At 45.2% G+C, this 27108-nt stretch overlaps 1 protein-coding gene across 4 annotated transcripts in view; it reads left to right on the top strand.

The window, feature by feature from the left end:
• Nucleotides 1-27108, top strand: part of MYO7A (myosin VIIA) — a 101851-nt gene that overhangs the window by 46358 nt on the left and 28385 nt on the right. For 2 of the 4 annotated variants that reach the window (XM_054069644.1, XM_054069655.1), the window contains exons 8-26: nt 1797-1939; nt 2041-2154; nt 3018-3171; nt 3812-3888; nt 4780-4899; nt 6077-6219; nt 6614-6824; nt 7308-7443; nt 7976-8082; nt 11243-11299; nt 16463-16600; nt 20433-20591; nt 20951-21043; nt 22410-22504; nt 23647-23731; nt 24608-24826; nt 24998-25105; nt 25668-25877; nt 26417-26620. In XM_054069644.1, the coding sequence (XP_053925619.1) occupies nt 1797-1939; nt 2041-2154; nt 3018-3171; nt 3812-3888; nt 4780-4899; nt 6077-6219; nt 6614-6824; nt 7308-7443; nt 7976-8082; nt 11243-11299; nt 16463-16600; nt 20433-20591; nt 20951-21043; nt 22410-22504; nt 23647-23731; nt 24608-24826; nt 24998-25105; nt 25668-25877; nt 26417-26620 (2573 nt within the window). The remainder of the gene's footprint in view (nt 1-1796; nt 1940-2040; nt 2155-3017; nt 3172-3811; nt 3889-4779; nt 4900-6076; nt 6220-6613; nt 6825-7307; nt 7444-7975; nt 8083-11242; nt 11300-16462; nt 16601-20432; nt 20592-20950; nt 21044-22409; nt 22505-23646; nt 23732-24607; nt 24827-24997; nt 25106-25667; nt 25878-26416; nt 26621-27108) is intronic. The other 2 variants (XM_054069666.1, XM_054069677.1) reach the window with 1 other exon arrangement.

A 27108-nucleotide genomic window follows, 5' to 3' on the forward strand; every position in this document is an offset into this window, starting at 1 on the left:
AAGAATTCAGATTCAGTAAACGTCAAGTATGGTCAAATATTTTATTTTATTATAAACTGTTATATTTTGAGTTTCAAAAAGTGAAAAAATTTTTCAAAATATCAAAAGCGATGAGGTAAACATTTGCTAAACAGCATATCCTGTTTCTTTTCATCTGAGTTTATTTTACACAAGACAAATATTCTCTGATTTGGGCTCTGAAATTTTCCATTAATATTTTTGACAACTGTTGTTGAAAGCAATGTATTTCAGCTGACCTTCAGCTGAAATTTTTTTCAGTTGTTTTTTTCATGTAAAATTTAAAAAAAACTTATTTTCTGCTTAAATCAGTACTTTTGTCCCCCAAAAATTTCAATAGAACCCTGAATTTTACCCAAGTCTCCAGGTAGTCTGGAATTTATAAATTATAAAGCTCCTTTGAAAAATATCACCACGTCTTCTATTGCTGGAATTATAACTCTATGTAGAGCACTGATATACTGTGAATGCTGCGTTCAGCTAACTATTTTTTGTTTCATTTGACCATACTGAAAAAATCCTACTCCTGTTCTTTGCTGGTTCAGCAGAACATGAGATGAATTTGACCAGAGCTTCACAGCCTAAATACCTTGTGTTGTCAATACAGAATAGCAAACGCTACTTTTTCCTTCCAAGATCAGTGAATGACAACAGAATACAGAAAAAGAAATAAAGGCAGTTCAAGAAAGAATCAGATAACGAGAATCAGCTCCTGGCCCTAATAGCTTCATTGACTAGCTGTTACTGTGATCAGCCCTGCTCTTTTGATTGGATATCTGTAAATTAAATAGGTGATCTGACCCTCTGGCCCCAACATGGTGCCAAATGGACCTTTTACACTTATGTAGAAACATAACATTTTCCTTAAAGAACAACATTATTTTTACTTCCCCTGCTACTCTCTGAGAGCAGTGTTTTGCTTGCTATATCTACAGAAATGTGAATATCCAAACTGTTTTCCATGCATAATGTTGGCAGAGCAGATAAGGAAGTCACTAGCTGAGCTTTCCTTCTCTGTGCTCTGTTGGAGCTTCCTTCAGCCGTGGCATGAAGATGCACTGAGGTTCTCAGGGCACCACAGGGCTGCCTTACTACTGGTGTTGTAAAGCATCATGGTGCATGCCATCCATACGGGGTGTTTTTGAACACGTACTTCATCACTGCTAGGATTGAGGAAAAGAGAGGCTTTGTATTTCAAATGCATCTCCGTCACCTACCAGCAATCCTGGAGCATAAATTCCAGGACATGCTGGCCAGGGTGCTCATGCCAGCAGTCCACACTCATGCAAAGGGTGGACATGGTTACCTCTCTCTGCACACAGTCTTTTTCAGGGCGAAGTCTCCCTCTAGAGGTTAGCTTAGTACCTCTGTATTTCCCTAAATGACAAGCTCTTTGCTTTCCCTCTCAGTCACCACATTGCTCACCAGCAGCTCTGTCATTTCCCGCACATACTGCAGCATCCTCCTGCCAGCCTTCCTCAGCCCCCTCGTATTTCATCAGCTGCTGCCAAAATCCTGCTGTCCTAGCCCTTCTTCCTGGATAAGGTCACCCCACTCCCATACCTCTTTCTCTGTCCTCTTTTCTGTTTTTAAGGACAGTCATCTGTGGTATATCCTGTTTCTCCATGCTGATGAAATTCATCCCACCAAACTTATGGGAAAGACTTTGGAGTTGATTTTACCCTCTCAGCTACTCTCTTTTGATAATTTTTTTTGCTCATGAGACTAGATCCATGATCCTCCCTGTGCCAGGTCCTCTCTGCAATTCTTCCCCACAGCTTTTGGGAACGCAAAGACCATCCGTAATGACAACTCCAGCCGATTCGGAAAGTATATCGACATCCACTTCAACAAAAGAGGAGCCATCGAGGGGGCAAAGATTGAGCAGTACCTGCTGGAGAAGTCCCGGGTCTGCAGGCAGGTGAGACAGCTTATCTGCAAGGTGTGGGAGCGGGCACTTCGTCAGTTGATCTTTGTGGTGCTTTTCGCCTCCCAGAGCTGACACTTGCTCTTCGACTGCAGGCCCAGGATGAGAGGAATTACCATGTGTTTTACTGCATGCTGAAAGGAATGACGATGGAGCAGAAGAAGAAGCTGGGTCTTGGGAAAGCCACTGACTACAACTACCTTGCGATGGTGAGAGTGCAGTGAATAAGAGGTTTGGTGAGGCGATGTGGTGAAAGCTTCTTAGCAAGGGGGAGAGAAGTCAGAGGTGCTTTCTCCACAGCCCAAGAACTGCTTTGCTGCTTATGACCTTCCTGACTCTTAGCTACAAGATTTGTGGAGCTTCTTTGTCCCACCACCACAAGACTTACAGTCTTAGTGCAAATCTTCAACCCCTGTGTATAGATAAGATTATTTCCACTCTTCCCGTGGAGTAGGATATACGCTTGAAATGTTTTGGTGCTTGGTGTCCAGGTTACTTGTCTGGAGATAACCAGGGTGCTGGATACGACCTGACAGTGTTGCAGCAGTGATGGACAAGGAGATGTGTGGCTGGATGATGCATTCTCAGCAACACGTGATGCTGAGCTGTCTCTGCTCCACATGTCTGACAGCCAGCAATCTCCAACCCCACACCCTGTAAACCATTGTTGCAATCTAGAGGAAGGGGTAGAAGCAGATGTGATTAAGTCTGGCCCGTCATCAGTGAGGCTAGGACTAGATTTCTAGCTGAATCGGTGGGACCCTCCAGCATGTTTCCTTCTTGCTCTGCATCTCCACCTCAGAGAACTTCTTCTCCTCTGCTGATTGCAGGCAGAGACAGTGTAGCTGGGGAAGGAGGGTGAGTGCAGGTCACAAAGCTAAGCACTGAATCATAGTATACACTGAAGGGCAGAGACAGATCCACAAGTTCAACACCATCTGTTGCTTATTCATCCCTGAAACAAAATGTTTGCTGATTTAGGGTAAGTCTTGGGTAGCTTAAGGTTACACCCATTTCTGTCAGATGCCCTCTGCTTTACCCCACACATTGTATGACCTCTTTGCCTCCCCAGGGTAACTGCACAACTTGCGATGGCAGAGATGATAGCAAGGAGTATGCCAATATCCGCTCTGCAATGAAGGTCCTTATGTTCACCGACACAGAGAACTGGGAAATCTCCAAGCTGCTGGCTGCCATTCTGCACATGGGGAACCTGCAGTACGAAGGTAAGAGGGGAAAATGCAGGAATGTGGTCCAGCATACTTTTACTCCTTATTCTGCATGGTTAGAGGGAGTCAAACTTAGGGGTGGAGGGCTGTATCCAGACCACCTGCCATGATGCCATGCCGAGTGCTTACACGCTTATAGTGGTGTGTAAGGATAATAAAGGCAGAATAAATCTATCTGCCTACTCTGTAGAGCTGGCAGGCTCCAGTATGCTCACTGACATCCACCTTTCCTGAATTTAGAGAGGTTGAATGTGGCCACAGGCCACTCAGTAGACTCAGGTTTTGCAAGGAGAGACTACTGGAGCATTTGATAAGTGCCTGTGTGACTGGATATGCCTTTGTAAAGGTACCAAACCATCCTGCTGTCAGAAGTGACATGGTGATTTAAAAAACTTCTTTGGAAGACAGAAGCCTAAAGCACTTACATGCTAGAAACTTATTTACCCTTCAATCATTTAGGGTGGCTGTCAGAGTAATGTATAAGTTCTTTGCAGCCAGATGCAGGCCTCCAGCCTGCATGAACTTTTCTCTCCCTTCTCATGGCCAGATGTTGCCTGACCATCATGTGGATCCAGTGGAAAAAGACCTTTTCCCTCATCCCTTGCTCATGACTTTCCCTCTGCCTTTCTTCCCCTAGCTCGGACCTATGACAATCTGGATGCCTGTGAGGTTGTTCAGTCAGCATCGCTGATCACTGCGGCATCGTTGCTGGAGGTCAGTGACTCTGCAGTGCTGCTGTCCCCTTTCTGGTTTATTCCCATATTCCTAGTATTTTGGCAAAACTTCATCTGAGCTGGGCTCTCCTTGCACCACCAGCTGTAGGAGGCTGGAGAGGGCCAGATAAGCCATACTTTGCCCTGCACTAGGGATAGGTATCTGAGCTCGCTTTCATGCCAGTGGAGAAAAACAGACGCTTTGGTGGCACATCACCTTAAAAACAACACAAAAAACAGTTCATTCCCTACAATAGAGTGTTTCTCACATTGATATAAAGAGAGTTCATTACAATTGCTGAGGCAGTGATGCAACTTATACTGTGTGTATCCAAAGTGAGGTGAGACGACCCTTACCCAAATCATTCATAGCATGGCTGGAGCATTCTCCAGTGGCCTTCCCAGCAGGTAATGGGCCTCTCTCAGGGTCACCATCTCACCTCCTTAGGCACCACTGGTCCTGGAGTGTTATCTGCAGCTGTCTGCAGGCTGCTTTCATGTACTGTAGGTGGTGGTCATTTCCCTGGCTTGATCTCTGAAGTATGAAAAGGGGTCAGCGTGATGTAAAGCTATGTTCAAGCTGGTAGGATACAGATTTGCAGGCTTTGCTTTTTCATCTTCTCTCCCCATGCCTCATTAACATCTCACACAGAGTCTCAAGAACACCCCATGGTAAAATACTGTATAAAGTTGTTAGTTAGTCTCCCTGACAATGCCTGTGACATCATCTGGGATATTTGCCCTATACAGCTGAGAAAAGTCACTTACCTCCAGCCATGGGGGGCAGCACTGTCCCTCTCTTGCCTTGCATGTTCAGGCCAGTAGCCCAGGCCATTGTAAGGACACCTTACACTCTAAAGTCAGCAGCTGTGTTTGGTGGTGTCCTTGCCAGGTTGATTCTCAGGACGTGATGAACTGCCTTACCAGCCGGACTATAATCACCAGGGGAGAGACTGTCTCCACCCCTCTCAGCATGGAACAAGCGCTGGATGTGAGGGACGCTTTTGTAAAGGTAAGTCTTAGGGGATTCCCTTCTTCTTCTCTTGGTAAGCTGAAGAAATCTGCCAGTTCTGAGATCAGAGCATCCACTGCACAGAAAAAGTGTCTCACTTGTTGCCCATGTAAGCTCAGACCAGCAGTTATCCTTGAAACTATGTTCTTATTGTGGTGCACAAAGAGTTCAGATGGAAGGAGTCTAGATTTAAGTCTGAACTTGAAGCTGTTTATACTCAAAGGTGACCTATGGGAGGAGGCAGAATTCTGAAATTACTTCACCTCAACTTCAGGCAAACAACTCAACCTGACCCTCAGGGCTAGATCCTCAGCTGATACAAATCAGAGCAGCTCTATCAACACCTGTAATACCCACACCTGAATTCCAGGATTTGGGTATATCTGCAGCAGTAAATAAAGCCAAATGTCACAAGAATAGGTGTAAAGTAGTTGAGCAGCTGCCAGAGCACTTAGAGAGAGTACCACCCAAGACTTTGGGGTGATGGAGGTTGATGGAGTGGGTGTGTATCACTGCTGTGCTGTTTGCAGCCCCATGTAAGGCATACTTTGACCAGCTTGGATCCCCCACTCTGTCTGTTGAGATCTGATATATCAAGCTAGCTCATCTCACACCTAACTAGTCTGCGCATCCAGGCAGTGACTTCTCCACTGGTGAAGGGCCTTTGAATCAGGTTCCCCTTGTTGTAGCACTGCTTTACCTTATGTAAAGGAAATTAATAACACTGTAAAACATGCGGCTCTGGAATTACTGATGCAGCAACAGCCAGAAAACTGTTCAGCCACTGCTGCAACATTTAAGTCAGTCAGATTAAGTAAGTCCTGGTCAGATGTCCTTGGCTTGTCTAGCAGTATAACGTGGCTCTGCTGATCTGTAAGAGAGAGATGTTTAAAAAAACAAGGAAAAAACTGTCTGGCTTAAGAGCAAACCCATAGATCCAAAGGTAGGAATTTTTCTTTCAGTAGTCTCTTACCTAGGCTTTCAGGTCTATTTTCCGTGATCTACCAAATGGCTCTTGAAGATTTAAAACATACCAAGAGTCTGATAAGTGTATCCTCAGAAACTGTTCAGTTGCTGGCCGTGCTTTAGAGGACCCTGTGCCGTGTAAATGGTGCTGCAGTGTAGCAGGGCGAACTGATATCCTGTCTCAGTGATTTCCATCTTTCAAATATTGCAGGGAATTTATGGGCGGCTTTTTGTGTGGATTGTGGAGAAGATCAATGCTGCAATTTACAGACCTCCTTCCCAGGAACTCAAAAGTGTCAGGAGATCCATTGGCCTCCTTGACATCTTTGGCTTTGAGAACTTCACAGTTAACAGGTATGGAGCCTCCAGAAGGAGAACCAGGTGTTAACCCTCTTTCACTGCCACAAGCTCAAGGTCGTGCAGTCCTTTCACCTGTACTGAGATGAACAGGACTGGGCTGGGCCAAGTCTTTTTCTATATCGAGATTATCAGAACTAATCACTTTTACATTGCAGATGACAATGTATTTCCTAAACTGTTTGGTTTAGGCTACACAGGAATAATGGCTATGGCATTGTTTTGGGGGAGAAAAACTGGTTGTCTGAACTGATAAGGAAATTCTCAGCCAACAGTAACTTTACTGAATGGTTGATGTGATGTGAGAGTATTGCTTCAAGCATGGAGAGAGAGGGAGAAAGATAGACCATAATGGATCTAAAGTGGCCTTTCCTTGACCTTTCCTCCACAGTTTTGAGCAGCTTTGCATTAACTTTGCAAACGAAAACCTGCAGCAGTTTTTCGTGCGCCATGTATTCAAACTAGAGCAGGAGGAGTACAACCTGGAGAATATCAACTGGCAGCACATCGAGTTCACTGATAACCAGGATGCCTTGGACATGATTGCCATCAAGCCCATGAACATCATCTCCCTCATTGACGAGGAGAGCAAGTTCCCCAAGGTGTGTTTTGGGCTCAGCCCTGCTGCCAGTGGCTCTCCTGTTTTTACCCCCTTTGCACTTGCATGTTGACACCCTATGAGAAGTCTGGTTAGCCCCAAATACACATTCACCAGTGGATTGCCTATTCATAGTTTTTATTGCTCTCTCACATTTTCTTCCATCAGTACCACAGCCATGGTAAAAAACAAGTTAGTATGTCTGGTGGAAGGATATACCTGCAAGAGATTCAAGAATAGCCACTGGTAAACTTCACAGGAAAATAATGTTAAATACACTCCCTTTGGAGCACTACATGGAATATAGCACAACATACCAGTGATATGTAATTAATTTCTTTAATTTCTGCACTGAGATATCCCCTCCAGTGCAACTCAAAATAAATACACATTGTCACCAAAGAAAAAAGAAATGCACTATTTATTGGAAAATTATTTTAATGGGATAAACACTGTTTAAATGTCAGATCTTTTCCTGTGTGCACAGGGTACAGATGCCACCATGTTAAACAAGCTGAACTCCCAGCACAAGCTGAACACCAACTATATTCCTCCGAAGAATAACTATGAAACCCAGTTTGGCATTAACCACTTTGCTGGAATAGTTTACTACGAAACAAAAGGTATAGGGCAGCTCTTGGGGCACTGCAGGTCTGAGGGATGCTTTGGGGGAAGGTGAGCTGCTGCCGAATTGGAGCAGAGCAGGATGGTAGCCCACAATAGTGTGATTGAGTGAGTTTGTTTGTTCGTTTGTTTGTTTGTTTGGCAGTGTAAGGTTTACGGTTGGACTTGATGATCTTAAAGGTCTTTTCCAACCCAAATGATTCTATGATTCTGTGATTCACTGTACTCCTTTTCTGCATGTAATGACTTGGCCCTTAAACAATGCCCGTGAACTGCAGTTTGGTGCTCCTTTGCTTGTGTGTGTCCATGACAGAATTTCAGTGCTTTGCACCACATGTATCTTTGGTCCAGTCTTAAGGTGCGCTTCTGTCTTCCTTCTTTTTGTCCTACTTTCTCTGCCCACTCATTACCCCATTACCTCCCAAAGAACAGCCAGTAGTCCAGCCACCCAGAGGCTGCTTGCAGGGCCCGTCCTGGTCATGTTGCATTGTGTGATCTATCTGTCTATGTGTTATCCCATTATTCCTCTAGGCTTCTTGGAGAAAAACAGGGACACGCTGCATGGAGACATCATTCAGCTGGTGCATTCCTCAAAAAACAAATTCATCAAACAGATCTTCCAAGCAGATGTGGCAATGGTAATGCAAGCAAGAGAAGATCTTTATTCGTGGGGGTGGGGGAGTGTTCCTGGAAGAGGCAGAATATGAGCAAAGAGTCCTGTTGCTTACTCTGACGCTGTTTGGGGTGTTTCAAACCTGTTAGTGTGAGCCAACCTTCAGAAAGCATTCATGTGGTGTTACGAATACATCCACTTTATAGCCCCTATTCACTGCATTCAGTTCGTCTAATATTATTTTGTGCTGTGATTCCTAATTGTGTAGAGATGGCAACAGTAAGGTTTGTGGTTGTAGAAGTCTGAGAGGAAGCACTAGCTCCTCCAGCTGAGTAGTCCTGTCTGTGTGTAGTAGAGTGAGAAGTGATTACAAATACTTGTAGACCAGAGGAGAGCAAAGGGACAATCTGCCTGGCCTTTAAGCACCGAAGCAGTCTGCGAGGAACCAGCCAACAATCAGATTTTACTGTTAGGACAACAGAGAGAGGGGACACCAGGTATGAAAGCTGAACCTTAAAGCTCCACTTTCCAGATCCCAGTCCTCCAGAAGGGTATATGCTTGATCCATGCTCTGCGTGGTATAAGACCACGCATGCTGAAGCTTTGGGGAAAGGTGCAGTTGCAGCCTCAACTCTTCCCACCACACGTGAGCATTTGTCACTGGGATACCTGCTTAAATGCTGAGATTAGTGACTATTTCACTATTAATAACACAAATATATGATATTTTCTTGACTGAGTTGAACACCTACATCTCTACTAAGACATCATCAGACCTGCTTCCAAAATCAAAGGAGAAACAGTTTTAAAATCAGCCTTCAGAACCTGAAAATCTACATACTATGCCCAAATCCTCCAGCCTTTCCCTAGGCAAAGCCACAGGACTGCAGAGGGTTTGGGGATAGAGTTTTCCAAAGCAATTTTTTTAGAAGTTGTTTTGTTTCCAAATGCCAGCCAATGCCACTTAGCCAAGGGACTTAGGGACTTTCAGGAGCACCAAATAGATCTGAGTTATTAATTCCTTTGCTTGCTAGGGGAAAGAAATGTTTACATTACTGAGAAATTTATTTAAATAGGCTACAGACACTTTCACAAGCCTTTTTCATAACCCTTAGGTGCTCAGTTTTGCTCCTACTGACTTGTGATCAATATCTTTTTTACTTCATTAGGAACAAGATAACATTTATCAGCCTCAATTAAGCTCAATTAATGCCCAGTTGGGATGATGCTCCTGGTGGGTTCAGAGCTGTCCTCAGATGTGCATACTCCTGCTGAAGTAGATGCTAACTCCCTTAGCATCAGTGCTGCCATTTACTTTGCTTTTTGTTGCTTGTTCCTCACTGCTTTTTATTTTCAGTGTCAGATTTACAGTTCAGCTTGGAAAAGATTTCTTGCTTCCTTGAGCAGAGCAGAGGTACATTCTGGGGAAGTGATGAGAGGGAGCTCTTGGGTTTACACAGTGATGCAGACTTTTTCACAGGCATGCCTAGCAAGTATCCTTAAAAGATGCTGGAAGTATATGACAGCAAAATTGAGGATTTCATCTTGGCATTACCTAGGACCTGAGAACGGAGACCTTTTAAAGCATTAGAGCACTTTTCTTGAAATAAACCTTTTATTTTATACTTTCATTAAACATATTCAGAATCTGTCCTGAGTGGTGATCCCTGTGCTTTGATACTTTAATGATCTCTGCTTTTCTTTTTGAATGAGAGATTTGTGACCTGACTGGCATGGAACTGCAAGAGGAGCAAACATAGTCTACTAGCTCCTGTACTCATACACAATGGTAATATGGATTGGGAGAGCACAAATCCCCTAAACACCATGCAAACAAAACTGCTCAGACAAGCAGGATTTAACATAGGGCTGAGATTATTCTGCCAATGCTTTCCACCAAATTTCCATAATCTTCGCAGCCCCTTTCTTAAAACACATACTCCAAAATAAGGAGCAGGTGAGCATGGGTCATGGGAATTGACTGCATGTAGCAAAGAGATGGATCAAAGGCCCTTCTTGGAAGCGTTGCACACTTTCCCTGAGCATCAGTGAGACGATCTGAGGAGAAACCTTCCAGAGACACTCAGACCAGGTCAATTACGTCTAGCATCTTCCCTTAAAAACAGACAAGTGTCTGCTCTGCTAAGGCTTAATCAAATAATGAAGTATTTTGCCCAACAGCTTCCAGTCTTCAGTCTTCAGGAGCTTATTGTTGAGTTTGTAGGATTTTGTGAGTCAATGAAAAGCAAGTCCATATCTGCTTTGCGTTCAGTCTTTCAAATGGGATCCTTATATGCCAGAAATTTGAGAAAGCCACAGATCAGAGAAGTTTGAAAATTAGTCAAGTGTACATTTGAATATTGTAGTATCTGTTTCATCCCTGAAACAACTACTATTTGTGTACAACAAAACCTGTGTGGTGACCTGGGTGTTGCTGGAGCACGCGGGGCTGTGGAGACTGATTTATGCATGCCCACCATGGAGGAGGTCTATCTGCATGTGTTTGCTGAATCAGAACATTGCTTTGAGCAGTGCCAGGTGAAATGGTGGATTCAGTGGGAATTGTACACAGTTTCTCTTAGGAATGAGCCAGTATAGTCTGACAGTGCTGCTTGCTCAAAGAACAGGTAGAAGGAGCAGTCAAGGATGGAAACCAGTGACGGGAAAAACAAATAGGAAACCTGTGGGCTTTCCTCTTCGTAAAAATTTCAATTCTATAGAAAACGTCTGGTTTGTTCAATTAAAATCAAGGAAGAAGGGAGATATTTATTTAGATTTTTTTTGTGAAAATTTGTTTTTCCCTGGCACCTTCCCAACAGCTGTGTGTTGAGAGCACTTGTCACAGGAGGGCCAGAACGTGTGAGGTAGAGGAGTAGGGGAGGGTTAAACTGGATGCATAATGAGTGAGATTAAAAGATGCAGACAAGTTGCTTCCAGGAGGCAAGAGCTGGACGAGGAGGGTTCCCTCAGCTTTAGGGATGCGAACATGGAGAGAAAGAGGAAAAGCCAGAGAGGGATAGAAAAAAACCTTAATAATTAATGCATTTTGTTCATGAGATATTTTAACAGCTGGACCTCCAAGACTAACAATGTCAGGCTCCCACTTCGATTATTCCTTCTTTTCACTATTTGCTCTTCTCTGTCTCTGTTTTGTTTTGTTTTTTTTTCACCTGTGCTTCATGTAGTTTCTCTGTGGCTATGCATCCAGCACATTTGGCCAGTCGCCCACACCCACACCAAAGGTAAACTGAATACATGAGTTCCTCTGTTGTATATTCACCTCTCCTTGGAAAGGATTGTGCTTTACTCTTGTCAGTTTGTTCCTCTTCCTTCACTATCTATAGAGAATTCTTTTCAAGTGACCAATGTGATGGAGAGCATTTTTATGGCTTGATAAATAGTGTATGGGTGTATGACTGTGTCATTTATTTCTAGGAATCAACTCAGAAGAGCTTTGTAATGGTGGGAATTTGGTTTGGATAAAATCAGAACCAGCCCAAGCCAAAGTTTTGGGTATCTGTTCTTGTAATTGAATTGTAGTAATTAACTTCAGATGTATCATCTGTGGGATTTGGCTTTTGTTTATCATGGTGCCACCGTTGGCTTCAATGGGACATTATTCCTTCATGAAACTGCAAATCTGGCCCTGTTTTGTCCTTTTTGGAGCAGGAAAATTACATTTCACGTGTAGAGAGAGAGGCTCCTGGATTGCATTTCTGGATCACTTGGAAATGCCATCATTCTAGAAGGCGGTTAGGTCTTGTTCAGAGAAGAGCTGAAATCCAAGCCTTCAAAGACACAGCTAATATTGAACTTTACCGTGATCATCAAAACAGGCTCTTGGCACCTTTTTAGGTCTTTTCTGTTTCATCTCCTGACTGGTTCTGATGGATTCCCAAACCTTTCTTGATCTGGCCAAAAGGTAGCATAATGTGTGCTAAATGTTTTGTGACATTAGCTTTGCAACTGTGCTCACGTTTCCATGACAATATTTCAATAGCCAGAGGATTATGTTAGAGACCTGACTTTCAGAATTCAGATCCTTGCATGAGGCTCAATTTCAAACTTCTTAACCTCTGTAGTGTCTTGGGATGTTTGGACTTGGAATTCAAGTGAGAGGCACCTGACCTAAAATGACCCGAATCCATTCATTCCAGAGCTGGGCTCCTTCCCCTTAGTACCATGACTGCAAATATGATTGCAAACTTTTTGGATAGCAACATCCCATTAGGCCCTACTCTAGAGTTAGAGCAATAACACATGCCACAAAAATAATCCTTCGGGAGTTAGGATATGGTGAGATTAAGCACAGGAAATACAGGGAAATGGGAGTAATAACCCTGATGGTTTCTTGAAATTTTGTTCTTTCCACAGTTACTCTCCTAATATAGCCTCATGTTTTGTACATTTTCTGACGAATATTAATTGATTGTATTTGTTAGGCACTGAGGCAGGTGTAGAACAGCCAAGCCAAAAAAGATTTTCAAAATACATCAACATCAGTTTTATAAAATGGGGTTTAGTTCAAAATGTTAGTAGTCAGCATTGTTATGTAGACTATGCCAACTTCTCATCTCAAGGCACTTTGCAGACTGCACAGCCTTTAGGAGAGACTGTCTCTTCACTACATGCCACCACAGAATCTGTTACGAGGGGACCTCAACTTTCAGTGGCCACCTGAGGCCACCTCAGTGACATTTCATATAACATAAAAATAAGCAACAAGCATAATTTGCTTCAGACTTCAGAAAAAAGGCTGAGAAATGGTATGTCATGGTGGCTTGGCCCAGTTTAGTGACATTATAATCCTAAAGAGATTTGAGGATGGTCCTCTTGTCAAGAATCTTTCCACAAAGTGTTGCTAGTGCTACATGCTTCTCTCTTCTTCCCTAACTCACCTTACGTAATTCATCTTTCTGCTTTTCCACTGAAGGAGGTCATCATCTCCCTGGCAGACTTAGTGCAGACCACAGTGGTCCTGGTGCACCTTGCAGCTTTCTCCTTAAAGAACAAGTTGCAGAGGGATAGCAGGAGTAACCCCTACAATTTCTGGCTCAGTGCCATTTCCCTTTGTACTTGCTTTTCTCCTTGCTTCTGTTTACTTGGTTTAACCATTACAAAATAAAATACTGGTGATTGCCCTAACTGGAAGTCTAGGTCACTATTAAGACCATTCTATTTATAGTTTTGTGTCCACCACTGAACCCATGGGGTGGATAAAGGCTGAACTGGTTATTGCTTTCTCAGCCCTGGACATATGATAAGTACCTAAATATGTCCAAGACACCAAAGGAAGGAGTTTGACTAGGACCTTAGAGATTTCACAGCTTCGCAGAGATGCTACCAAAGGAAGGAGTTTGAATAGGACCTTAGAGATTTCACAGCTTCACAGAGATGCTGGAAAATATCCTGCTGCTCCAGCTATGCCACTGGGGATCTCAGATACCCCATGCTGGCAGAACATCCCCTTGTGTCCTGATGATGATGACTTTTGCCACACACATCTCTGCACCTCTATAGCCAGACTGGCTTGATGTGGCTGAAGGAGGTGGCCCTGAAGCATGTCTGAATGTCATGCTGGTCTTCACACCTTTTGAACTTCTCTTTTGAGAGTGTGCTTCTCTGTGAGTCATGTAATTCTCTTCTTTTTTGTATTTATGTCTTCTGCTTTTTTGCTTTTTTGCCTTTGATGCTAAGCACAGGCTGAGTAATTATTCAGTGCCCCAGTCTGGACTACAGCATCTGTGAATCCTGCTCATTCTTCCCCAGGACACACAGATCACATCCTACTGTGTGCTACCCTCTGTATGGACACTACTGAAGAGATAGTCTGTGTCCCAAAGATGCTACAGTGTCAGAGACTGAAAGCTAAGACATGTCAGGAGAAAAGCAGAATGTATTCAGCTCTTTCTCCTTCAGACTATGGGGACTGGGTATGTTTTAAGCTAAAAAATGTTCCTCCTCTGCAGTAAAAGCTGTCTTTTCAGTGCCTCACTAGGCTGTGTTTGCAGGCTGCTTTGGTCATTTTTTGGTCCATTTTGTTGTAATAAGGGAAGAGGTGTGATACTCCCCATGCTAGTGTTTAGGTGGGGCAGAAAGAACCACAATGACTTCAGTGGTGTCACCCTGGCTCTGCATGAGGAGGTTGATACAAAGCCCTCACCTGAGGGTTTTTTTGTGTATCTGGGGAGCCCAGTTAGTGCCCATAGGAATGGTGCTCACTGTCAAGAAGGATCTGTGCACAAATGTCAAGCCCAGGGAGTGTGTGAGTGGGTGGATTCGTGCAGTCTTGGCAGGAGTTCAAACTGCTCTGACAATTTGGATAGCAAGACAAGCTGCTTTCTGGCTGCTTTCCCTTCCCTGCAAACCCTTCCTGCAAAAACCTCTCAGGTGTAAGGATGGAGATGGCACCGCTGCTTTTTACCAGAGCTGGATGCGTGCAAGGAAGAAATGCAAGGCATGAGCTACCTAGAGAGGCAGGTCTTGCTGTCTGATAACAAAACACTCATGCATTCCCTTGTAAGAGCCTTATACAAAGTCTTGTATCCGTTTTTCCACCACAACTAAAAAATGACCTCTCCCAGCCAAGCCAAAGTTATAAACCTGGCTAACATGCGGTTGCTTCCAACTTCCAGACCTGCTCATACATCTGTTTGCTGTTTCTACCCACTATGGCTGTCCTTTCACATTGCACAGGGGTAAACCCTTGCACATAATTAGCAAAGTGATAAGGAAACATTAATCAAAACTATCCCAATCAGGGTTCTTGCTGAAACAGCCTATTTCTCATCAGATCTGTGACAGAATGTAAGCACCAGACTCTATGGTGCTCTTCAGGTAGCAACTGCATCCATTAATTACTCTAGATTTGTTGACAGTTTGTCCTTTTAAGAAAGATTTTTCTGGGAGAGGTCACTGATAGCTGCTTGCCAAGCTTTCCTGGGCAAGCAGACCAGGTTTTTCTGGTGTGTGCATGAGCTGGGTTTTCTCTTGTTGGAATTCCATAATGACTTTGTGTTTGTGTTAATTTGGTTTATCTTATCACTTCTAACTTGAGCTGTGCAAATTCCCTGCTCATGGCCAGGGGCTTGGACTAAGTCCCTTCCAACCCAAAACGTTCTATGATTCTATTAAATTTCTTAGTTTTGGGTGCTAGGGATGTTATCTGACAGAGTGTTAGTGCTATACAGTGAAGCACGTGTAAAGATCTTAGCAGAAGTAGAATTAAAACTCACTACCTTGCAAAATATAGGAGGAAGGCCAGTGCAAATGGGGACTTTGTGACTCCATGCATGGCTCGACCATCTGCTAAGAAGAGGATATTTGGAGGAAAGGTGTGTTAAAATCCTGTTGGAATTGTCCATTTGGGAAATTGCTGGTCATCAGATCATGTCATGGGTCATGTCACAGTTTGCCCCATTTTCAGTTCAGAGGGAGTTACATCCTGGTGCCCAATTCTTCGTCCAACCCACAGTAGCACTCACTGCCCCACAAAGGCTCCCTGAACACCAGACCCTATAAGACACACAGCACCACTGTGACTGGTGTGTATTGAACTTCGGTAGAAGTGCTCGATGCATAAAATGAGCTAGGAGCTTCATTTAGTCTGAAACTGGTTTAACAAGGTTCTCCCAGGGCAGGGAGAAGAGGCTGTTAAGGGAAACCTCTTCATTCTGCTTTAGAAATGCTTGCCCCAAACTGCATATTGGATTATTAACTTAACCAAGGGAGCTAAAACAAGAAAAATACTCAAAATTATCCTGATTCACCCTGTGCACCCACCTCATTGGGTCTAGTTAATAGTGTTTTCCAAACACAACTCCATTCTTCCCTGTAGTACAGGCTGAGGAATACAGACTAGCAGTTTATGGAGCTGTTGTAGACTGGAAGTGCCCTTGGCTTGTTTTTCACCCTACATTTGTTCCTATACTCTGTGGAACAGAAGATACTCAGCCTGATATAAGGAACCACATCACTAGGGTTGGTGACAGGGAAGCCCAAGCTGTTTCTGAGGAGCAGACCTGGGTAAATACATTGCCACAAGTTACAAAACAGAGATTTTTTATGGCAAAGAAGGGGCTGGTTTTTGTCACAGGCAGATCTTCCGCACAGCTCTGCATAGGGCAGTTGAGATTGCCAGTAACACAGGGAGGCTCAAGTAGGAGATACTAAATTATGGCACTTTTCCTCCTGAGTTAGAGGCATATGGAGCAGGTTGCCAGAGTCCAGCCATTGCAAGTTCACCAGCTCTGCCCTGCCTCTCTCCTGCTGAAACACTCAACCACCTCTGTCCTTGCTCCCTCCTCTGGCCCCAGAAGTCACAGGAGGTTCCCAGGGTTGCAGCCGGAGGGGAAAGGCACTGTTATCCTTTCATTTCCTGAGCCTGCTCCGCTGTGGTTTTGCAGGGAGCAGAGACAAGGAAGCGCTCGCCAACGCTCAGCAGCCAGTTCAAGCGGTCCCTGGAGCTGTTGATGAGGACTCTCAGTGTATGTCAGCCCTTTTTTGTCCGCTGCATCAAGCCCAATGAGTACAAGAAGCCCATGGTAAGTCTTGCTTTTCTCTCCTTGATGCTTTTTGTACAGGAATGCCTGCAGGATCACTCTGCCCTGGAGCCAGTGGCAAAACTCAGGGGTCAGTGGAGCTAGGATTGACCCTGGTCACTTAGAAAACCAAACTGCAGCCCTTTCTGCAAGCAAGGGAGTCACCCAAGGGTCAGCAAAACCGGGCACTTCCTTTGCATTCCAACTGCACCTGAAGACCTTTTGCGGAGTGGAGCTCCCGCCCCTGCCTTTCTTCCCAAGGACAACCTCGAGGAATTCACCCTGCAGCCCTTTCTCTTATAGGAAATGCCTCTGAATTTCCACAGAGGGTAGGCAGCTCCCTGCTAGAGACTTAGGCTGACCTGAAGGACCCTGGGTTCAGTCCTGTTGTCTCAATGCTCAATAGTTCCTAAATGTGATCCCCTTCCCATGGGTGTTTTCTACAAAATCTTTGCTTCCAAGGAATCTCATTCTGTTTTGTTCCCATTAGATCCTCTCAACTGTATTTTTTAGCACCGATTGTGAAAGCACAATTCTAAATGCAGAGAAAAAAGAGGCAAAATGCCTCAGAGGAAAGGGGAGAATAATTATACTTCTCTGATTCCCAGAAAGTTTCTTCAAAAGCTGTAAATATTCTGAGAACAAACTTAATGGAGCAAATGAAAGAGAAGGAGGTGGCTGTAAATCCCTCCGATCACAAATTGCTCACAGAAAGGACTCCAGCTTTTACAGTGAAAGGTAGATGATAAGGCAGGTATGGAATGCCCCAATCCCACTGTCAGCACCTTGCAGAACTGGACCCTGGTGCTGTTAGCAATTGCTGTTAGCTGCTCATCGCTCTTAGTAGTGTTACTTGGGGAGGAAGAGCTTTTTTTAATAATAATTTCAGCTGTTTGTTTCTCTGAGTGGTTTTGTCCTTGCCTTCGGTAGCAGTTGATTTAGCCAAAGCTGCTTTGTCTAAAGTCAGTGTCTGTTAGCAAAGCTCAGCCGAGTACAAAAAAGCATAAAATATGGAACTTCAGAGCTTTTACATACAAGTAGCATATTTGAAACTGCTTTTTGCTGTTCAATTAACCTAATACAATGTGAGGTGAAAGACTTGGTGGCACTCTAAGAGCAGTTTACTGTACACTTATCCTGGTTTTGGTGAGCATCAAAGCGGTCTAATAACATGTTAATGGAATATTTGGGGTATTTAACATATTTAACAATATGTCTGATCTGAGATTATCTTCTGAACTTAGATTAAAAAAGAGCTTCTTTAGGAATATGGGTGGTGATGATAGATGCACATCCTGACCTGTTTTAACAGATTATTCCAAGTGCCCTGACTTTGAGTTACTTTTATGCCTGGAAGTCTAGGATTCAATCTGGCATTTTGTTCCCTGTGACAAGTCTGTATTTCATCAAGTCTTGTAAGCTCTAAGCCAGCAGTCTCTGTCCAAACCATTTATTTACAAAACTTTCAGTCAGACATAGAAAAAGCTGTAAGTTTGAAAGAATCAGACAAAGAGAAATTAATCTCCCCATTAAAGTAGTGAGTGGATGAGCTAACGCTGAAATCAGGGACTGTAGTGCTATGAGATGTAAAATATGATTTCTTGCTAAAATTATATTTGGCCTTGGTTTAATAACACAAAGAGGGAAAAAAATCCTGGATAATAGTACACAGAGCTGTGCAGGGTAACTGCAAAAGAGAACATTTTCTGGGAATTCATTTTCTGTTCTTTGCTTTGAAGGAAAGTGTACTGATAGTGATAGGAAATGGGATAGTGGGAAGTGAAAGGTCAGTGGAAAGTCCTGGCTGTTTGTTACTTTATGTTATTTAAAACTTTGCTTCCTTCTAAAATGTGCTTTGAGGGGGGATGTGGAAATTGTTTGCATCAGGATGTTGACTGGAGTTCTCTGGGTCTATACATCATCCCACACACTGTTTCTGAGCATTGCTGTGTTTTTCTGGTTAGTCCAAGAGAAATGCATGGGGTGAATTAGGTAACCAACCATGCTAACAAAGTCAAAACCATCTCTAGCAGTCTATGTAACGTAGATGCCTGATCCGGCCCTGATGCCAGGAAGCACATAGTTGCCTGTATGTGCAGTGACCAAGCCCTACAAACTCTAGAGGATTATTTGCTCATATACCATCTGCTTCATGGTGAGGGGATATAGAGGAACACATGCCTTTTTACTCTGCACCTTTCTTGTCCCACTCCCTGGTACCCACTGTAGAGGACAGCTTGAGACCAAATTTGGATGATGATGCTTTTCTGCCTTTTCCATGCTCATTCATTGTCTTCTTCTGTCTCACTTCACTCCAGCTGTTTCATGGTTAAATGGCTGCTACAAGCTAGTTAAAAATCTTCTTCCAGGGATGGAGAGATAGGTGCATGCACAGAGCAGTTCCACTGGTCCCAGGAGATGCCTCTGAGATAACAAGTCTATCTGAGATAAAGATATGTACCCAATCTGTCCTCCCTTAATTCAGGGGAAGCTCAGATGACTTTCATTTTAAGTGCACATATCGGTATATGCACAGATGCTCACAATTTAGACAGCTGAAGAGAGGGCAGGTGGATAGCATGGTGGCTGTAACTCTTTGGCCCAGGCTGGGGTTTACCAATCCCGACTTTCTGTGGTATGCCAGCCCCACACCACATCTGCCTTTATTTGACACCAGGGCTGAACACTTTTTTAGTGCTCCCAGCAGGCTGCAGAAGTGTGTTCTCAGGGGCTCCAGGATCCTCCTCAATGCAGTGAAATACCAATCCAATGACAGGGATGTTCCTGAACCTTTTTTGCTTCAGCAGATCTGCCCATGTAGCAGTACTGGTCACTGTCTACCCAGAGCTGCGCAAAGCAAGGAGGAGAAGAAAACATTATTAGCAAACATCTGCAAGAAATGGATTACCTAAGTCTGCTGTCTGGCCTTGAAACTGTCTGTTGCTTGGCAGGAGCAGCCACAGATGGTGGTCTGAGATTTGTCCTTTGCTGAAAACTCTCATCTGGTCTTGGTTCTGACCTATTCTTTTCATCTCCTTGCATGTACTCCAGGGTGCAGAGTTGTTTGATGATAACAGACATGGCTCAGGGCTTTGCTGTCTCCAAGGCTGCACTCTTCCTTTGTGTGACTTCGGGGTGTCACCTACCCTAAGATCAACTGGTATAGGCACCCTAAGACCTTTTAGTGTCTGAGCCTTCACTGATATGGTCCTCTGCTTCCTCTGCCTGTGAAACGGTACTGCACTGCACTTACAAGAGTGCTGTGGTCCTGCCAGAACAGCTCAGAGTGACAGTCAGAAGTTAAGACCATGAGTGTTCGTTGTTAGGGGGATTGTACAATTTGACCCTTGTAGATGCAGCATCACTGCCCATTTTCACACGGTGAAGTTCATCGCATCATGCTTTCCAGTTCTGCTGTCAGTCCTTTGTTTAATGCATAAGACACATTCAAGTCTTGCAAGCAGGAATTGAAGAAAAAGAGTGAGTCAGACACACTCAGCACTTCACAGGATCAGGCTCATGAGAGCCAACAATCCTACAGCCTTGGGTCCACCAAGTGAAGGATTTGAGTGCGTGCCTGACTTGGTTGCCCCATACATCTTCAGTGTTACCAGTCTGTTATAGCCAATCCAGGCCAATATGTGCAATCAAAGCACCGTGTCTTATAACTTGCCCCATCCCTGGAGCTGTTCAAGGTCAGGTTGGATGGGACTTTGGGCAGCCTGCTTTAGTGGCATGTCCCTGCCCATGGCAGGGGGATTGGAACCAGATGATCTTTAAGGTCCCTTCCAACCGAAACTACTTTACGATTCTATGATTCTATGAACTTCCCCAGCTGTTTGACCGTGAGCTGTGCGTCCGTCAGCTGAGGTACTCGGGGATGATGGAGACCATCCGGATCCGCCGGGCTGGCTACCCCATCCGCTACACATTTGTGGAATTCGTGGACCGGTACCGAGTGCTCATGCCTGGTGTGAAGCCAGCATACAAGCAGGTGAGCATCTTCTTCTACAGGTCATGATTGCTCTCTGCTGGGCTCTCCAGAAATATTTATGGGGTGTGCATTCTCTCCAAAACCACGTATGCAACACTTGATTCCCTGATGTTACAGTGGTGCTCTGGGCTTTCAAAGTGAAGGAAAAATTGTCATAGAGCTGTCAAAGACAGGGAGCTGAGCACGAAGGGGCAATTTTTAGTCTGCCTCTCTCACTTGCCTTAAATGTGGTGACACAAAAACCCTGGGAACCTCGGCAAAAAACCTGCTGGAATTAGGACCAGAAATGATCCTTGTTGGGCTTGGGAGGAACAATTGGTGAAGCTTATCCTGGTAAATCCCACCTCCTCTCCTACCAGGGCGACCTGCGTGGAACATGCCAGCGCATTGCCGAAGCTGTGCTTGGGAAGGACGATGACTGGCAGATCGGCAAGACAAAGATATTCCTGAAGGTAGTTGGCTCTCCATGCTCCCCTACCATCTGGGACCCTTGCCCAGGTCTCCTACCATCCCTTTTACATTGCCAGACAAGAGCCTTTCCCGTGGTCTCTAGGTTGGCATTACAGTGGGTAGAACCTGGGCCGAGGCAGGGTGCTTTGGGGCCATTTTAGAAGGTGTCAGGCAGGAGGAAGACCTGACAGTCTGCCAGCACTGCTGCCTGCACATACCTATACGAATGCAGAAATGGTCACTTACAGCACATGACCTTTTCCCTACTGGGCTGAACTGCTCAAACTCATCTCCTGCCTATACCCAAAAAACATAGCAGCAGGAGGGATGTCCATGCAGAGCCCTACAGAGAGAGAGACCGAAAGCATAACAGGCTCACTGTGGTTTCAGCGTGTCTTTGCTGACCTGAGATGTGCCTACAGCCTTACTCTCTGCACTGGTCCAGCTGACACAGGGCAGCCCAATGATGCAGGACGCCTGCAGCCCTGTTCACACTCTCTCTCCTTACAAACCCATTCACATGTTGCTCCAGGAAGATGAGGCTGAGCTGGACAGAAACCAGGCTGGAAGCAAATGTTTCTCTGAAGCAAAAATCTCAGTGGTAAACCCTGACTGCTTATATCTAAATTCACCCCCAATCTCACTGCCAGTGCAAACAATCCCATCTTTTCCCTAGAAGCTGTTTCCACTAGTCACTCTTTCCAGAGTCCGTTATCAAGATCTCGCAGCTGTCAGGGCAGGAAACAGAGAAATCGGGAGGCCCCAAGGCCATGTGAGGTCGAGCAAAGCAGGAAATGTGTGGAGTTGCCTCTGCTGCACCCAGCATGACAGCATTCAGCATGCTGCCATCAGGAAAGAAAGTTGAATTACAAACAGTGTAGAAGGAATCAATAGGAAGCTTAGACTGATGCATTTGAAAGCCTCAGGCCAAGGAAATTTAGTGTTTCTGTGGTTTTCTCCTTAGAGTGTGGCATCATTGCAGTCTTGGCTGGAGGGAGTGATAGGACCAAGGCAGCTTGGTGTTTGGTCACAAGGTTCTCTAGTGCTCCCAAGAACTGTTCCCATGGCTGCCAGCACTGGCAGTGGGCTCTGCAAGAAAAGAAAGCATAATTTGGTCATTCTCAGACTATAAAGTATTGCATATGCAGCTTCTGGATGGTCTGCTTCGTATGGGAATAAAGGTAGCAGATCACTAGGGTTAATGTTAGGATTTCCTCAGTGAGTAGTTGGGGTGATACTTGGGATTTAAAATGTCTGAAGAGTTTATTTTGGGTATCTCCACTAGGGAGAGGATTCTCACCACCCTTCCTGCTACATGTCAGGCAGATGGGGAGCTTCAGACAAGTGCTATGTCATTTCCCCCTATAGGACCATCATGACATGCTACTGGAGATCGAGAGAGACAAGGCTATCACAGACAAAGTCATTCTCATCCAGAAGGTGGTCCGCGGGTTTAAAGACAGGTAGGTATGAACCCAAATGCCTGATGGGAGATAGGCTTTGTGGGATGCTTCACCCAGCAAGCAACTCCTGGGGGATGCATCACTCTTTGGTGCTCATCTGACCTGCCAAGCCTGCAGCTAGGGAGAGGACAGCCCTGATGTGTTGGGACTCAGATGCAGCAAGTATTGGAGTAAAACAGTAGAGGAAATGAGAAGAAAACTGTATTATCTGCCTCAAACATTGACAGAACAGGACCTTCTGACACTGGTGTCTTCAGGGAAGCTAATGTTTCTTATGGCAGCAGAGCAGTGGGACACAGCCTGCTGAAGGCAATGCTAAGCCTCCAGTCTATTGGGGATCCCCATAAGACTGCAGTGGGGCCGTTGGGTTGTTCACTGTAGCTAACATTACTCTCCCCAAAGCCCAAGGGCTACAAGACTTTTTTGTAACCCAGTTGCCACTGATATGGGAGGAAGGCGGTCCATGGGGGAGCTCATAGCACAGTTGTAGCGGAGAAGAGAAAGCCACAGCTGAGGTCAAACTTCAGCCATGGAGGAGGGACGGTTCCTGGGGCTTCGTGCTCTTTGACTGAGCTGTGGCAGTGGCTCAGGTTGTGCCTTAGGCTTTGCAGAAAGGGCACATGCAAGTAACTCTGTAATCCTTCCCACAGTAATCCTACCAAGATCCCCAAGTGCTCCCAATTGTCCTTAAGATGTCTAAATGCATGATCAGGCCAGGATAAGCAGGATGGGAAAAGCAGATGGGGGTAACGGGGTGGTGTTGCAGAAGTTTGCTCTTGATCGTTTGGGTAAGACTGAATCTGTTCTCAGATGACTGGTCTTGAAGCCAAGAAGGAAGGCAAGGAAGATATTTCAGTTAAGGGATGAGGGTGCAAGGGGAGGAAGGAGGGGACCATTTCTGGCATCTCCTGCTCTACCCATTCCCAGAACCTGGCAGGATCATCTTGTGGAGACTTATCAGAAAGAACCCCTACAGACATGTTTACACAAGCCGGGAGAACTTAGGGAGGAGGCATTTTCAGGCAAAAATTTCAGCGTTTAATCCACCTGGCTCCTCAATTTCAAATCTCCAAAGAGTGAGGCCCAGGAGATGATAACTTGCAGCCAAACCGCGGAGACAAGTGATTGAAATGCCTTTGCAGGTCCAATTTCCTGAAAATGAGAAATTCAGTCTTGATGATTCAGAGATACTGGCGTGGACATAACTGCAGGAAGAACTACGGTGCTGTAAGTACAGCGGTGCTTCCTCACACCTCTGCCTTCCTAACTCTTTCAGCTGGGATGTAAGAGTTTCCTGGCTCAGTATGCATCACTGAGTGTAGGAGGGGAGGGGCTTGGCTTTTATCAGCTGGAGCAATGAATGGATGTTTGCTCTTGTTGCTTTGCGTTCTCATTGACGAAAGTCACCTGACCACCTTCCACCTCTCCTTTTCCCTTGTGAGTTAGATGTCCATTGCACTACCTGATCGCTTGGGGCTTATAAAAGTCTTTTCTCAAGAGCAGGCTCTCCTGGAAAACGGACTTCATCTCCAGGTGTTACCATATCTACCAGGTTTCTCCTGGCTTCTTCTCAACCCAGTCCATGGCCCTGTTTTCTCCCGCTCCCAGCTAGCTCTGAGCTAATACTGGGTCATTTGGAAAGTTTGCTGGGGTTAGAGTGTCTCAATATCATCCTCCAAGCCTGAAATTTGATAAGAATAGCCACTTCCAGGCTAGTCAGGATGATGCCTCCTGCCTTGGAATAGCATCTTGGCTGTCAGGCAGGAGGTCTGTGGGTACTGAACCTCCATGGGGGCACCCCTCATAGCTTGTGGTTAGCTTGACATCAGCAACCAGACCTCCTGATGCCTCTGAAGGGCAAAAACTCTATAGGAGTCATTGGGAAAGAAACTGCCTTTGTCCTGGTCTTTGAATCGGTGCAGCTGCCAAAGGGCTTAATTTCTCCACGCTCTTGGAGAACCTCCTTCCTAAAGGCTTGTCGTGGTGGAGGCTGATTTCCACAACTCTTTATAGCCCTGACAGAAGGAGATTAGCAATGGAAATCTGCTTAGAGTGGGCAAAGTCCTGGGCAGTGGCGTGGTTTCATTCCGCTCCCTCTTGCAGATGCGGATCGGCTTCCTGAGACTGCAGGCCCTCTACCGATCCCGCAAGCTCCACAAGCAGTACCACATGGCTCGCCGGCGGATCATTGAGTTTCAGGCACGATGCCGGGGCTACCTGGTCCGTAGGGCTTTCCGCCACCGCCTTTGGGCTGTCCTCACTGTCCAGGCTTACGCCCGGGGCATGATTGCCCGAAGGCTGTATAAGCGCCTCAGAGGGGAAGTAAGTACCATGGAGGAAAGGTTGGTCATCGGAAACAGAGGTGGGGAGATAGGAAATAAACATGCTTTTGCATCACGTGCATGCTCACGTGTTTGGTTTTTAATAAACAAAAAAGAATCCCAAAAATAAGCAAATGCCTTTTCAGAAGGGATCTTGTGTTTATTCCCTCAGTATCACCGACGCTTGGAAGCAGAGAAACTTCGGCTGGCTGAAGAGGAACGACTCCGAAAGGAGATGAGTGCCAAGAAAGCCAAAGAGGAAGCAGAAAAGAAGCACCAAGTATGCAGGGACTGATCTCTTTCTGGGGTTCTGTCTCTGTTTTCCAGAGACTGGTTTTGCTCCTTTGAGAGGGAATGCCAAAAATATCAAAGGGATTTCTGCCCTGCTTGAGCAGTTTGTATTTAATTCAATAAAGTACTCTGTGCTGTAACTAATTTGAAGCTGCTCCAGAATTTCTGATCTGCTGCACAGGAATTCCAGAGATTACAGTTATTATTCACTTGCTTTTTCTATTGTATAAAGGCGGAAGGGTGAACTGGGACAGTGTGTGTGTATGCAAATGCATGGTTACTGTATGAAGGAAAAATATGAGGTCAGTGAGAGTCTCTGTTTATTGACCAGACCCTTTAAGCATGCACTAAGGAGGGAGAAAATGCTATTGCTTTGCCCTTCTGCAGTTAGAAAACTGAGATGCAGGCATGTTGCTGATTTCTTTCAAGTCGTGTCCCTGGGTTAGTGTCCCAAGAATTGGGTAGTCTGCCTTTGAAAAGCAAGGTCCTGCATAGCTTAGTGCCAAGTCTTTGGAGGGAGCAGTTTAGTCATTGTACTTGTCCTCTTCCAGGTACGCTTGGCCCAGCTGGCACGGGAAGACGCAGAGAGAGAAGTAAAGGAGAAGGAGGAAGCACGTCGGAAGAAAGAACTCTTGGAAAAAATGGAGAAAGCTCGCAATGAGCCAGTGAATGACTCAGAAATGGTGGACAAAATGTTTGGATTCCTGGGGACGACGTCCTCCCTGCCTGGCCAGGAAGGACAGGCACCCAATGGCTTTGAGGTACTAGAGAAACACATGAACCTGGCTATCACATGAAAAGCTTTAGCAACACGTTAATGGATCAGGAGAGAGTGTGACAATCCAAAATGGAGGCTTGTCTGGAGGCTTCTTTCAAGACTAGACTCTTTTGCATGGCCACAGGGTTTCCATGCTGTGGATGGGGACAGTCAGGCAATCTGCAGTCTTTCTCTGGGTCTACCGCATGGAAGGGAGCAGTACCCCTGTAAGCTCATTGAGGACCTGTGGCCTCTGAGATCCTCTCCCTTGTGGTTCATCATGGTTCATAGCTTTTAGCTTTTGAACATCCTTTCCCCATGCTAGAAGTGGGACCATGATTGATGCTTCTCCAGTTACTCTTGGGACACTTCTGAGCACAGGCAGGTCCTTCAAGATTTAGGCTTTGCGTGGGCTCCAGAGTTATATTTCAAGGTATTCCCTCCAGCTGGCTTTTCAGGTGGACAGAAAAGCCAGGCCCAAAGGCAAAGGGTAGTTCAGTATCCAAAGCCATGCTGAATGCCTGACATGTCCTTTCTCACTAGGATCTTGAGCGAGTTCAGAAGGAGCTGGAGGAAGAGGATCTTGATGCAGCATTGCCTCTCCCTGAGGAAGAGGAAGAAGACCTCTCAGAGTACAAATTTGCCAAGTTTGCTGCCACATATTTCCAGGGCACAACAACACACACCTACATCCGCCGGCCTCTCAAGCAGCCTCTCTTGTACCATGAAGATGAAGGAGACCAGTTGGTAAGATGGGATGAAACCCTTCAAGCAGGGCAGGGTGGGTTGGAGCAAGCCTAGGGAATCCTTCAGCCAAAGGGCACCAGAAACTTCCCTTTGGGATACACTGGTGTGCTCATGGTTCAGTGAAGAGCACAGCCATCATCTGCTGCACATTCGTCAGTAGACACTGTCCCACCAGCATGCTTTGAGCACTAATAAGGCAATAAATGTAGTGGTGAGTTCATCTTTATACCTTAATATTTGTGTTAAGACAATTAATGCAGTGCTCTGGGCTCAGGGCATGGACAACAAAAATGTTGAGCAAGCACTGCTTGTCAAGCTGCTACTCAGCAACTGGAAAAGTTGCTTCTTACCTTCTCATATGTACCAGTGCAGAGCTAGAGAAGAGGAAATGTTTGTCCTATAGCCAGCAGCACAAGAGCAGAACTGTATTGAACTTCTGTGGCTATGATGAACATTACATAGGCCATGAACTTGTCTTCACTGTAGTC

The sequence above is a fragment of the Cuculus canorus genome, chromosome 1 (genome assembly GCF_017976375.1).
Source record: "Cuculus canorus isolate bCucCan1 chromosome 1, bCucCan1.pri, whole genome shotgun sequence".
Classification (NCBI taxonomy): domain Eukaryota; kingdom Metazoa; phylum Chordata; class Aves; order Cuculiformes; family Cuculidae; genus Cuculus; species Cuculus canorus.